This window comes from Protopterus annectens, chromosome 3.part1, assembly GCF_019279795.1.
Source record: "Protopterus annectens isolate FY-2018-M chromosome 3.part1, PAN1.0, whole genome shotgun sequence".
Lineage (NCBI taxonomy): Eukaryota > Metazoa > Chordata > Ceratodontiformes > Protopteridae > Protopterus > Protopterus annectens.
Genome location: NC_056732.1, coordinates 951209094 through 951222677, shown reverse-complemented (window position 1 = coordinate 951222677; position 13584 = coordinate 951209094). Strand labels below are relative to the sequence as shown.

General features: G+C 42.6%; 1 protein-coding gene across 1 annotated transcript in view; it reads left to right on the top strand.

Annotated features, from left to right (window-relative positions):
* Positions 1-13584, top strand: part of RTTN (rotatin) — a 3641098-nt gene that overhangs the window by 778895 nt on the left and 2848619 nt on the right. Inside the window, exon 17 of the mRNA XM_044067142.1 lies at positions 5129-5255. Within this exon, the coding sequence (XP_043923077.1) occupies positions 5129-5255 (127 nt within the window). The remainder of the gene's footprint in view (positions 1-5128; positions 5256-13584) is intronic.

The window sequence follows — 13584 nt, the reverse complement described above, 5'->3', positions numbered from 1 at the left end:
AAAAGATTTTCTATATGGGTGTCAAATAATGATGTTGATCCATATATGGCTTTGATTTCTTCCATTCTGGAGTTGGACTAAATTGTTTCATGAAGGAGCGGCTGCAGCAACCTGTAGAGTTCAATTGGCGGCAATATCTGATTTTCATATTGGTGATCAACAGACTCCCATCATATCACAAAGACTTTCTAAAGCATTTCTAAAGGGTACTATTCAGTTAAGACCACCTATTAGAACCCCATCTGCTCCATGGAATCTTACTTTTGTGCTTTCACGGATCATTTTACCCCCCTTTGAACCAGCATCATCCTGTGATTTAAAATACCTATCATGGAAGACCATTTTCTTAGTAGCTATTACTTCCGCTCGAAGAATTTCAGAACTACATGCCTTGTCCATCAAAGTCCCATACTTGATTTTTCATAATGATAGAGTGACTCTGAGAGCAAATCTTTCATTCCTACCTAAGGTTTGTTCTGAAACAAATCTCAACCAGACTATAGAATTACCTGTGATTTTCCCAAATATACAAACAAAATGGAACACATGTTGCACAAACTCGATGTCCATAAGCAACTTTGATTCTATCTAGACAGGACTAAGGACTTCAGAAAATCGCACCAACTTTTTGTCTCCTTTTCAGATTCAAAGAAGGGTACTCCTGTGGTTAAAACCACATTATGAAAATGGTTGTCAGACTGTATTCCTTTCACATACATCTCTTCGCAGATGACATTAAATCATAAAGTGAAAGCTCACTCAACCAGGGCAATTTCCACTTCTTCAGCCTTTATGGTACAGCTGCCTATAGATTCTATTTGTGCAGGAGCCACATGGTCCTGACCTCATACCTTTATCACTCATTACAAATTGGATAAGGCCTCCAGGGACAGGGCCTCCTTTGGTTCTTTGGTTCTATGGTTCTGAGGAATATACTCCCATGAACCACCCAAGGAGATGGTGCTTGGGACGCTTACCCATCAGTGAGAATGAAGGTGAGATAGAACAACTTCACATTAAGAAGTTATGTACTTACCATAACGTTCCATGTGAGTTGTTTATCTTGCATTCATTCTTACGTCCCACCCACCAATCCCCTTCCTTTAAAGTCTTGAGGGCCAGGAAGTTCCAACATGTCCTAGTGATATTTTGTCCTTGTCTATGGTATTCTTATTTCAATGCCTATAGTCCTTAGTTATCAGTATGATTGGGCAAACTAGATCTGAGGGAAGCACTATTGCATCATGGGATAGGGAGTAGGCCATGAGTTGTTTTAAGACCTCGAGCTTTAGCATTTGGCTGAGTCGGAGCCAAGGATCGGCACCGAACCCATCAGTGAGAATGAAGGCGAGATGAACAACTCACATGGAATTTTACGGTAAGTACATAACTTCTTACTTCTTTATGCCTTCTCTCCCTTCCTGTCATTCCGAAGGTCCTGTTCAAGATAAAACAAGATGCTCCAAAAAATCTTGCTGGTGACTTCCTTTTGGCCCAGACAGCATTGGTTCCTTCTTCTTCTGCATTTACCCAAGGGCAAAAGGGCAATCATCACAAGTTACCTCACAGGGTGGACCTCCTGACACAAGACTAGGGGTCTGTCATCCATCCCCACCTGTCCACTCTCCAACTTGATGTTGTGGGTGATAAGGTTTTTATCACCTTCAGTCACCTTTTTTCTGAGGACATGCTTCATGTCCTGCAGGAGGCCAGGAAACCCACTACAAGAAAATCTTGTTTGTCGAAATGGAAGAGATTTTCCGTTTGGTGTCTCATAACCTGGCTCCGCATACTATGGATTTTCCTTTGATTTGTGTGAATTGCTCAATGCTGGGTAGGCATATTCTTCAGTTAAGGCCCACCTATCCGTTATCTCTGCTTGTCTGCCTTTGACTTCCTCTTTGGCCTCTAGATTTGAGGCTAAACAGATTCTTAAAGGTGTCCTTCACATTTGGCCTTCTAGGAAGCCTGTTCCTCATTCCCGAGATCTTAATTATATTTTAGAAAAATTGACTCGGACTCCTTTTGAGGCTGTTGCTACAGCTTCCTTACATCATTGTTCCTGGAAGACTGTTCTTCTTTTGGCCCTTACTTCTGCCAGACAGGTGTCTGAGTTGCAAGCCCTTATAGCTGTTCCTCCTTTTTTCGTTTTTCATAAGGACAGGGTGTCCCTTCATACTAATCCATCATTTATTCCCAAGGTGGTTAATGAGTTGTCTGTTAATCAATCTATTCATTTGCCCACATTTTCCCTTTTCCACAATCTGCTAGTGAGAAAGTTTTGCACACCTTGGATTTGCATAGACAACATGGATATTATTTGGATAAAACTAAGGTTTTTCGTAAATCTGAACAAGTTTTTGTTTCTTGTCATGCAAGGTCTTTAGTTTTAGCTGTTTCCAAACAAACCATATTTTCGTGGATATCTAAAGCTATTTATTTTTGCTATTGCTTTATGGGAAGAGCCTTCCTTCTTCTTTTAAGTCTCATTCTGATTGGACTGTAACTTCTTCTGGTGCTTTTTTTCAAGGGTTTGGATATTAATTCTATTCTTGAGGCAGCTGTCTGGACTTCTGTGCATATTTTTGCCAAGCACTATAAGATGGATATGATTTCTAGGGCCAGAGCTAGTTAGGTCAGCACCATTCTTCATGGCTTCCTAGAGGACTCTGCAGGCCCTTCCTCCTCTCAGTCTTCTTTTTGAGCTTTTGTACTCTCCCTATTGTAAAGAATACTGTAACAGTGATATGGAAGGACATGGTAGAGTTGTGTAAAATCTTACCATAACAGTAGGTGTCCTTCTCTTCACTGTTGCAGTATTCACTCCCTCCTTCCTCCCTCCTCCCCTGGGCCTTTTTCCTTCTGGATGTGCCTGTTAAATTATGATATCCTTAGACTGTTGTTCCTACTGAGGTTTTTCATTTCTGAGGATGGTACATCCGGACATCACCTTTATGCCCTACACCATGTATGAGGATCATACATGTGACTTATGGTGTACCCTTTACAACATAAAGGCTTTGGTGTACTCTCTGGACGTCGGGCTACCCTGGACAGGGGATCCCTATTGTAAAGGATACTGCATGAGTGAAGAGAAGGACATCTACTGTTAAATTTTACATAACTGTACTTTTTGATTCTAGATACTTTTCGGTCCTACTTTTTAAGTTAGGAATGTTTCTATCCCCCTCCACTTGAATAAGAAAGTGTACCATCGTAATGATCATTAAAGGGGAGCCCTTCTGATAACAGTTGCTGCTTTTGTTTACATGTAGGCAGACATCCCTTGATGATGGACAGATGGTCAGCAGTCTCCTTTTGGTATTGAGTGTTCTTCTAGGGAACACAGATCATTCTGTTTTGTTAAGCATGATTCTTTAGTAGTAGTATTGTGGCCACAGAGCTTAGCCTTTTCAAATAAGTAAGTTCACTGAACTGATTGCAGTCACCACATTTATATTTTATGCCTCATACACTGCTGCATTATTTCTGTAAATTTACTGACCTACATGACTATTTATGATTCTTTGTGTGATTCTCCATTACTTTGTAGACACACACAGACTTCAGTGAGACAGAGAGAGATGTATGGATAGTTACAGTTCCTGTTAATGCAGTGTATTCTGATTAGACACACCAAGAATTGAGAAGAACGAATGTAAGGAATAATGGGTAATCTTTGGGGAACTTTCTATTTTTTGACATCTAGAAATAGTAAGTGAAGTAAAATAAGAGATGGCAATCATACCCTATGTCACCGAGAACACTGTAAATAAATAAAATGCTAGCAGGGCTTTTATAAGCCACACCAAGGCTTTGGTAGTATAGGTGCTTGCCTTTGTTTCATTTGGTAAAATGGGTAGATAACAGTGATGCAGTTAAGAGACTGCTCATTCATGTAAAAGAGAGTTAGTTACACTATATGAAAACTGTGGAATTTGGTTTAGACAGTGAAACTCCACTCTACTAGGTGGGTTAAGAGCAGTTGTAATGTAGGATGATAAGGCTGGTGGCTGTAGTAAACAGCTCAGAACCAGAAAAGAAGCAATGCTCTGCAAGATTTTGCAAGATAAAATGGAGCAGTAAAACTCTAAACTTTTTGTGGAAAACTGGGTATGCCTTATTAAATCGTGACAGAAGGGCTTTAAAGCATGCCAGAAGACATGAAATTGTAAGAGTGATGGCAAAGGAGAGAATATAGCTGATTTTTTAGTAATATAATTTAATATAAGTTTTTATATTACTTGGAATTCTTCCCTACAGTCTGCCCACAGAGGAGGACTCTTATTAGATGCATCAGATAAGTAATCACTATATCAATTGATCTATGAGAAAGCCCTCTTGAGTGGATGCTTATTACCTTCCCACTATCCCCTATGCTGTGCTGTTCTATGACCCCCCCCCCCCCTCTGTTGCTGCTGTTCCTCCCAAGTTGGTCAAGTGTTATGTATTTATTTTTCTTTGTATATTGCTTTACATTTTTTTTGTTGTTGTTTGTTTCCTGTCTTATTGATTTTGCATGCTCATTTGTTGGGAGCTAATTAATTTATTCAGGAGCTGAGGAATTGTTCCTTGTCGTACATGTGACATTACGGCAAGCTTTATCAGGAGGAACAGACATCACTGAGCATGCAAACTGAAGAGGCAAAACTAGCTGAGGATGGAGATTTCAGAATAGGAAGTCTCAGTGGAATACACCTTGAGAAAAACATTTTCACATTTCAGATGTTTTGCTGAATTCATATCTGTTAAGGGCAGCACACTGTTTCAGTGAATTGTATTGCTGGCTGACAGCATTTGGTTCTGCAGTTTGGATTCCTGCTGGGATGCATGCAGAGATTGCATGTCTCCTGTGTCTGTTTTTTTTTTTTTTTTTTTCTTTGAGATCTAATTTCCCTTTGTGTCCCAAAGACATGGCAATAAATGAAATGCTGATGCTTTGAGTTGTTCATTTTGTGTGTGTGTGTGTGTGTGTGTGTGTGTGTCTCTATATATACACGCACGTGTGCATGCATGTGTGTGTGTAAATTGTAAGGAAAACCATCTTGCAGTTGCATGCTAAAAGCATCTACTTTTACACGAAATGCAAATTATGTAATTTTCTTTGCTCTCTGTTGTTTATCTTTAGCTGTAAGTCTGCCCAGGCCAGCCTGTCAGTTCAGGATGGGAGTCGGAAAGTTTATCTCAAACTATTATCTCACCCTGTTTTGGCTGTGAAAGTTGAGGCATATCGCTTCTCACTGGATATCACTAAGGTGAGATTATTTGTTTTTTATGGTATAATTACCAAGTGTGCAAGCAGAAAATTTCCTGTTTTCAAGTCCATCTCTACAAATATTGACACTTGGAAGTGTGATTTATTTTGATGTGGAACTTAAGTGAAAAGTAACATTTCAAGCAAAGAACAATGTGGAATGCTGTTAAAAGTTTGTCTTATGGGCTGTCTTCTACAATGCAAATATAAATATCCATTTTAAGATAATTTAGCATCGTTTTTGCACTGCCCACACCATATAACTTCCTTTGTTATTAATCATGTTTGTATTAATTCCAGAATAAACATGGGTTGTCTTATAATTTGATAGATGTTTTCTGCAATTTAATGCACTTGTATACCAGATTTCAGCCTAAGCCAGGTAAATGTTTAGCTTTCTAAGGTTGCAAAACAAAAAATAAAAAAATACAGATTTACTGAGTGAACAAATAAATGCATGCTCTCCAAGATGAGAAGATATTCACGTCAGATTTGGTTGGTTGCTATGGATTTCTCTTCAGGAAGAAGGTAAAGCCTTGCAGGATCTTAAAAAATGTCTTTGTATCTCCTCTCCCTGAGTTCAGGAGAAACTATCCTATTAGGTCTCATTTTGTTCACAGGTGGCCTCATAAGGCAACCAAAGACAGGAAGGGGTGGTAGGCAAGCTCCTCCTGCTAAGTCTTCTCAGGCTCCTGTGGCTCAGAAGACTCCTTTGTCAGGTTGCCTTTTACCTTCATCTCTCCCTCTGTCTTCCAAACTGGCATAGCATCACCTTGGAGTCTTGTGTTCAATCTATCATTCATCATGGCTAGTTCATGGTGTAGAAGTCTATTCCTCCTTTTCCAGGGATTCGCCAACCTCCATTGGAACAACTTCTTCATTTCTTGGTGGTTCTTGAGTCCCTTTTGGACCAAGAAATGTTTCATCCTGTCCCTCCTTCTTAAGTAGGAAAGTTTTTTTTTCCTCCAGAATGCTACTGGCCCCAAGACCCATGCAGACAAAGCTCATCACCTTTCACAAGGTTCATACCCACCGAATGCTTACTCTTCAAACCTTATTTCCTCTCATTCTACTCTAGGCTTTTCTAGTGTCCCTGGATTTGAAGGATGTTTACCTTCAAATTCCTGTTCACCTTCTTTTTAGGAAGTTTTTGTTTCTTTGTTTCTTCCTCTCATTTTAGTTCTCTGCTTTGCCCTTTGGATTCTCTATTGCTCCAAATGTATTCACAAAATGCCTAGAGCCTGTGATTGCCTTTTGCAGGCTCCAAGGCATTCAGATTTTTCTTTATCTAGATGACCTGTTGATTCAGGCATCTTCTCCCAGTCGCCTGTTACAAGATCTGAAGTTCTGTCCTCCAAAGTCTGGGGTTCACTATCAACTTTCAAAAGTCTGTCCTGACTCCCTCTGAGAACCATGTTTGTCTGGGTTGCAGGATTCAGACAGTACCAATGATGGCCTCTATTCCACATCCAGAAGTTTTGTCCTTTAGTTTTCTTTCATTCTCTTCTTCATCTGCCTGCTATCCAAGCCAGATAATTTTTTCACGCCCTGGGATTTATGATCTCTTCTGTTGTAATGCCCTCTCATGCCAGACTGCACATGCAGAAACTTCAGTGGTACCTCTGGTCATTTTTGTCTTCAGCATTGCCATCCTCTAAATTTCAGTGTACCTGTCCTTCCTTGACTAAAGCAAGAATTCAAGTGTTGTATTCAGCAAGTTTCCCTCAACCCAAGCTTGCCCTTTCAACTTCTGGTTTCTTCTCAAGAACTATTCACAGATGCTTTAGACAGGGGGTGGGGGACTTCCTGTGGTTATCTGAAAGTCCAAGGTCTTTGCCCCTCCCCCCCATCAGTGGTCAGATCATATCAACATCAAAGATATGAGATCTCTGATTCTGGCCCTTCAGGTTTTCATCCCATGTTATCACCAGGCCCTCTGAAGGTTTACATGAACAACACCACAGTGATGTGGTTTGTCAACAAGCAGGAGTGCAGAAAATCTTACCTTCTGTGCAGGTTGGCTCTGCAGGCCTGGGATTTGACTGTCAGTTGTCAGCAAAATCTTCACGTAGTGTGTATTTCTTTTGAGAAAAATTTAGTGGCAGGCAGCATGAGCAGGTCCAAAACACAGGGTCATGAACGGATGCATCACAGAGACATGTATCTGGACGTAGTCCATCGGAATGGTATTCCTCAGGTAGATCTTTTTGCTTCCACTCTGAACAGACAACTCCCTCTTTTCCAGAGTGCCTTGCCATCCGGTGTGGAAGATGGACGCCCTTTCTTTTCATTGGAAGGGGGATGTTTCTTTATACATTCCCTCCCCTTTACTTCCAACAGTCCTGAAGAAGATTTAGCTGGACTCACCAAAATTCTTGTTAATGACTCAATTTTGGCCAGGACAGCACTGGTTCTCCCTTTTAATGCATCTGGCCAGGGTCATTTATCACAGGTTACCCAACCTGTTGGACAACCTCACACAAGACAAGGGGGTCATTCATCCATCCTTACTCGTCTAATCTTCAACTGACACTGTGGATGATAGGGTTTTGATTCCTTTTAGGCACCTTTTATCTGAGGACATGCTTAAGGTTTTAGAGGAGAGAAGAAAACCTGCAACCAGAAAGTCTTGTATGTCCAAATGGAAGAGATTTTCTGTCTGGTCCCCATGCTCATAATCAGGATCCTTTCTCAGTGGGGTTCCCTCTGGTTCTTTCCTGTCTGTGTGAATTGCTCCAGCCTGACTTTGTCTGTTATTCTGTAAAAGGTCCACTTGTCAGCAATTTCTGTTTGTCTGCCCTTGAATCCTCCTTTGGCTTCTCACTTTGTTTACACAGTTTCTTAAAAGCATCCTGTATCTTAGGCCCCCAAGGAAGCCTATTCCTTCTCTTTGGGACCATAATTTTGTTTTAAAAAAAATTGACCCAGGCTCCTTTTGAGCTTGCAGTTTCAGCTTTTCTGCAACATTGTACCTGTAAGACTGTCTTATTACTTGGTCTTACTTCTGCTCATAAGGTTTCTGAGCTTCAGGCCCTTATGGCCATCCCTTTTTTTTTTTTAGTTTTTACAGCATCCCTTTATAGTAATCCTTATCTTATGCCCAAAGTGGTCAATAAATTTTCCCTGAAACAGGCAATTCATCTCCCTTCCTTTTTTCTTCTCCTCAATCTGTTCGTGAGAAGGTCTTACATACTTTGGATTTACACAGACTGCTCAGGTAGTATTTGGATATAAAAAAGATCATTCGTAAATCTGATCAGCTTTGTTTGTTTTCATCCCAGAACATTGGATTTGGCTGTTTCCAAGCAAAACTTCTCCTGGATTTCTAAGGCCATTTCTTGTTATTCTTTTCATGGCAAATGCCTGTCTGCTTACATTAGACCTCACTTTACTAAGGCTGTTGCCTCTTCTGGTGCTTTCTTCAAGGGGTTGGACACCAGTTCCATTGCTGAAGCTGCTACTTGGTATTCAGTACATACCTTTACTAAACATTGTAAATGGATACGGTTTCTAAGGCTAGAGTAGGTTTTACTCGACCCATTCTACATGGGTTTGTTGAGGGCTCTTACCAGCCTTCCACCTCCCAATCCTTTTCTTGAGCCTTTGTATTCTACCTACTGTGAATAATACTGCAACAGTGATATCGAAGGACACAGTGCAGTTGTGTAAAATCTTACCATAACAGTAGATGCCCTTCTCTTCACAGTTACAGTATTTGCTCCCTCCCTCAAACCCCCTTTTTTCCTTTGGATTTTACTTTGGTTCACCTTCTGGCTGAGGGTCTCTTTTTTTCCATTTGTATTTTCTCCTTCTGGATGTGCATGGTCTTTTTTGTCCTGTGGAGACTTCTCTGTTGCGGGGCAATTCATTTCTGGTTAAGTGTGCCTGTACATCACCTTTATACCCTATGTGTGACTTACGGTACATGCAAGGTCTAAAGGCTTTGGTATACTGGCCGGACGTTGAGCTACCGTGGTAGGAGATCCCTACTGTGAAAAATACTGCAACAGTGACAAGAAGGACATCTACTGTTATAGTAAAATTTTACACAACTGTCCTTTATTTCATAGATTCATTATCCATTCTCCTTGATAATGTAGACAACTTTATATTTATATTAGCTTTTCCCACTATAAATGTTTATGAAGGATCTACAAGAGGATTTTCTATTCCTTTCCTCTCCTCTCCTCTCTACCATATTCAACCTTCACCTTCCCTCATTCTGTACCCCCTCACCTCTTGAGATTCTAATAAATATTGAACTTTAAATCACTGTTGCAGTAGCCTAAATTATTCAGATTACATCCTGCAAAAGCTTTGATCAACTTGGCCATCTCATCAAAGTTAAAGGGAATTTTCCATGCACTCTAACTGCCAGAAGCTTAAGTAGAGCTCCATATAAAAATCAGTTGGAGCGCCAAACACTTCAGATCCGTGTCATTGTCAAAGTGTGCTCGTTCTGTGGGTTTTTGGAATTGAGATTCAGCTAGTGATCCTTCAAAGCTGCTCATATAAGTCCTCTTCTAGGGAAGCTTTCCACTGTTTTATTTGTCTGAGGAAAATTAGTGTGCTTTTCGGTGAAAGTAATATCATTTACATTAGGGGACTTATTTTGTTAAGACTGTTATGCATTATCAAGGGAGTTTATTACTGTGGATGCTTGTGGAAACATGCTATGTTTAAATCTGTATTTGAACTTTTTCTAACATTCTTGCATATAATTTATGTATTGGGGCCAGGCATGGTGCTCTTTGGGACTGTCAGGGTGTTTTTTTTTTTTTTTTTTTTATACTTAAACCACATTATCTTATATTGTTAATCTTCTTTCCATTCATCACTGGTGGGTTCGGTACCAAGCCCTCAGAACCAAATCGGCCTATTACCAAGCTCACTCCAGCCAAAAAAACTCTCGAGCTAAGTCTTTACCCAGAATGCCCTTCTCCCTGTTACTTCAGATCTTGTTTGTCACATAGCCGTAAAGCTGCGTTTCAGCCGACCTCTCAGCTAAGTGAAATCTTTTTTGATATTTATGTAAAAATTTTTGGATATCGTAATATTTTACCAAACCTTTAGTATTGCTAGTATCTTTTCTAAGGTCTAACCTTATTCTTTCCACTCTACCTGTTGTTACCATTGGTAAACTTCAAATACCATTGTTGGTACGGCTTTTTCCCTTACCCTTGTGGTATTTCTTCAGTACCATAGCTGGTATTGTTTTCTCTTGCTTAACCTGTTAGCTTTTATCTTTATTCAGGTGTTTCCCTTTCTTCTCTTCATTCAGTGTATTGTTATATTGGTGATTTTCTTATGATTTTTTTGAACGGAGTTCACTTCATTATTGTTGGATTATACAGTTGGTTGTGGTGTCCTATTCTACCAAGATGTCTGATAAGAAAGGGTACGTCAGGCTTTAAGCACTGTACTTCTTGTAAGGGCAAGTTACCTAACAGTGATTCGCATGATGACTGTGTATACTGTTTGGGAGTGAACCAGCTTTCGGTGCAGCCTCCATGTGATTTTTGTCAAAGTTTCAGCCAACGCACTCTTAATGAGCGGAAAAATAAACTCATTCTGAAGAGGTTACTCAAGTTTCCCTTCTCAGAGGCCATTTCTGCAGTGGAGGTCTCATCCCCTTCTTCTAAGGACAAAAAGCGTTCCCATTCTGTTCCTTCTTCGCCATCAGGTGATCAGAACAAACCTGGGAAATCTAAGGTCCTTAAGTTATCATCGGAGCATAACTCTACCTCTTTGACTCCGCCTTCCTTGGCTCTGACCGTCTCAAACCTTCAATACCGATGCCTGTTTTGGCACATGTCCTGCCTCCGGCACTGATCATAGATCTTACTACCCCTATCTTGAATTTAGCACCTATAGCTACTTCGGCTGAGGGCACACCTTCAACTACAATATCTGTTTCCATTTTGGAACCAACCGTTTTGGCTCCGAGTGCCATTTTGGCACCGAGCGTTTTACCGACCTCACTGGATCTGACCTTTTTGGTTCTGGTCTCGAAACTAGAGACTTTGGTGCCGGCAGACCTTGCACCATGGACCCAATACTCCCCCTCCGTAGACCCGTTTCTGGGCCAAGCATCTAGCCCATTTCTTGAACGTAGTGGTCTGGAGTAACCACTAGATCCACCAGGAGCCTTTCAGAAAACGACATGGTGGGTCTTGTGGACCAGCTGTTGGTAGCCAGGGGGATTCCCTCACTTTCTAAAACCCATCCACCTGCAGGACTTGGGTTGCCTTATCTACAGACTCCATCTTACACTCCTCCTTCGACCATCTTGGTTCCGAAGCCTTCTGCTCCGGCATCCTTCTTGCAACCCACCACCTTGGTGCCTATGGTGCATCTCACTCCGGCTCCGAGTTTGTCCCTTTGGTCTTCGGTTCCTGCCAAACTGGTCCTTTCTCAATCTGGGGATTGGGCGACTGGCACGTTAACCTGGGGTACAGTGCAGACTTTCTCCTTGGTTCCCTACTGTGCAGACTTTCTCCTTGGTTCCCTACTAGGCGCCGATCCTGCTTGAGGCTTCTTCTGTGGGGACGGATCCATCGAAGCGGGGTGTGACCTCGGTCCCGAGGTTATCTTTCTCGGTTCCGGGCTCCCATTCCTCTTTGGGCGAGCCTGCCTTTCGCGCGATGGAGAGGGCTCTTGCTTCTGGCAGCACTCCTTTGATGTCAGAACCCCAATTTTTACCCCCTGACCTACAGCTGTCACAGACCACCCCCCTGGGACACCAGGCAGAAAAGCCACAGGACACCCCTGTTCAGGGTACCCACTCTTCCGAGTCCTCCTCAGAGACCTCACTGAGGAGCCCCCTCAAAAGAAGATGTGCAAGAGGAAGCACTTGGACTCGCCTGAGGAGTCCTTAATGGAAGACATGGATTACAATGATGGTGAAGGGTCCCCATGGTCACCTCCTGATGATGTCTCCTTCAGAGACATCCTGGAGATGTTCAAGCAGAGAGGTGACTGGAAGCCGTCCAACCCTTCGTCTGAGGAGTCCATGTTCCTGCAGGCTTTTCGTGCCCGGCCTTCTACCTCTTGGGTGACCCTGCCTGCCAATGAGCTCGTTGTGTAGTGTGCGTGGAAAAACCCTGATTCCATTGAGGTGATCCCCCGGAGACCAGACAAAATTCTTTCCCCTCCCGTGGAGAATCCACACTGGTCCAAAAGGTTACCAGTTGATGCTATGGTGGTGGCCATGATAAAGGACTTGGCTGAGGAAAGTCCCGCTGTCCACCCGCCCAACAGGGAGTCCTAGGCAGTGGACAGACTTGGAAAGTGTATTTTTGCATCGGGGACCTTTGCTATATGCTCTCTGAATTATTTGGCACATTTTACGAGGCTCCAGAGGGACTTGATCTCCGAACTGTCTGGGGCACTCGCAGGACAGTTGTCTGATGAGGTCAGGGATAAAGTGGCCTCACAGCTAGCAAGCCTGGAATCAATATCCAACTCGTCCATGAGGTTGCTCTCACACGAGACTGAAGGGACGGCTAGAGCAGCGGGTTCAGGCATTATGAGGCATCATGCCTGGATGTGCATCTGTGACCTCGCGGATCCCTTCTAGTCTTCCTTTCTGAATGCTCCCATCGAAGCTTCATCCCTTTCCATAGTGAAGGACACACTAGCCAGGTGTGAGCAAGATGGAAAAACCCTGTATGCCGTAAGCCTACGATTTTCCAGACCTCAACATACCTTCTCCAGGAATCAGAGGAGTGCGAAAATGTGGCATAAGAAATCTCAGGGTCCTTTCCGTGCAGCATGTGGTTATACTCCCAGAGGCAGAGAGGGTAATAATTTTGGAAGATGCCCCTATAGAGGCAAAGGGGGTCCTCGCGACCAAGGCTCTTGGGACTCCTTCTGTGGACAGCCTTGTCAGCGCTCCTGAGGTGCGGCCTGATTGCTTACCTCTGGAAGCAGTTACGGGTCGATGTCCTTCAAGAATGCAACTGCAGTCATAACATATGGGTTGTCCTGCCTCAGGCAGCCCTCGGTCGGCCGGATTCCAAAGTCTGGGTCAGACGTCGGCTGATGTCGCATTTCTCTCCGACGTCAGAGCGGCTGGAGTACATAAGCATCAGCCGACGCCATCTTCTTCAGTCTTTCTTGCCACGCGGTGCCCGAAGCAGAAGCAGTTCGCAAGTGCCGGTCGGTCAGCTCCTGTATTCTTTGAATCCGAAGTCATCAAAAAAGCTAAGTACCCCGTTGGGGACCTTTTCTTGCCTCAGCCGATGTCAGAAATTACTGAAAAAGTAAATAATTGTTTGTCTTGTGGTAAACAAATACCTCATAAGGATTTCCACTCTTACTGCCTCCCT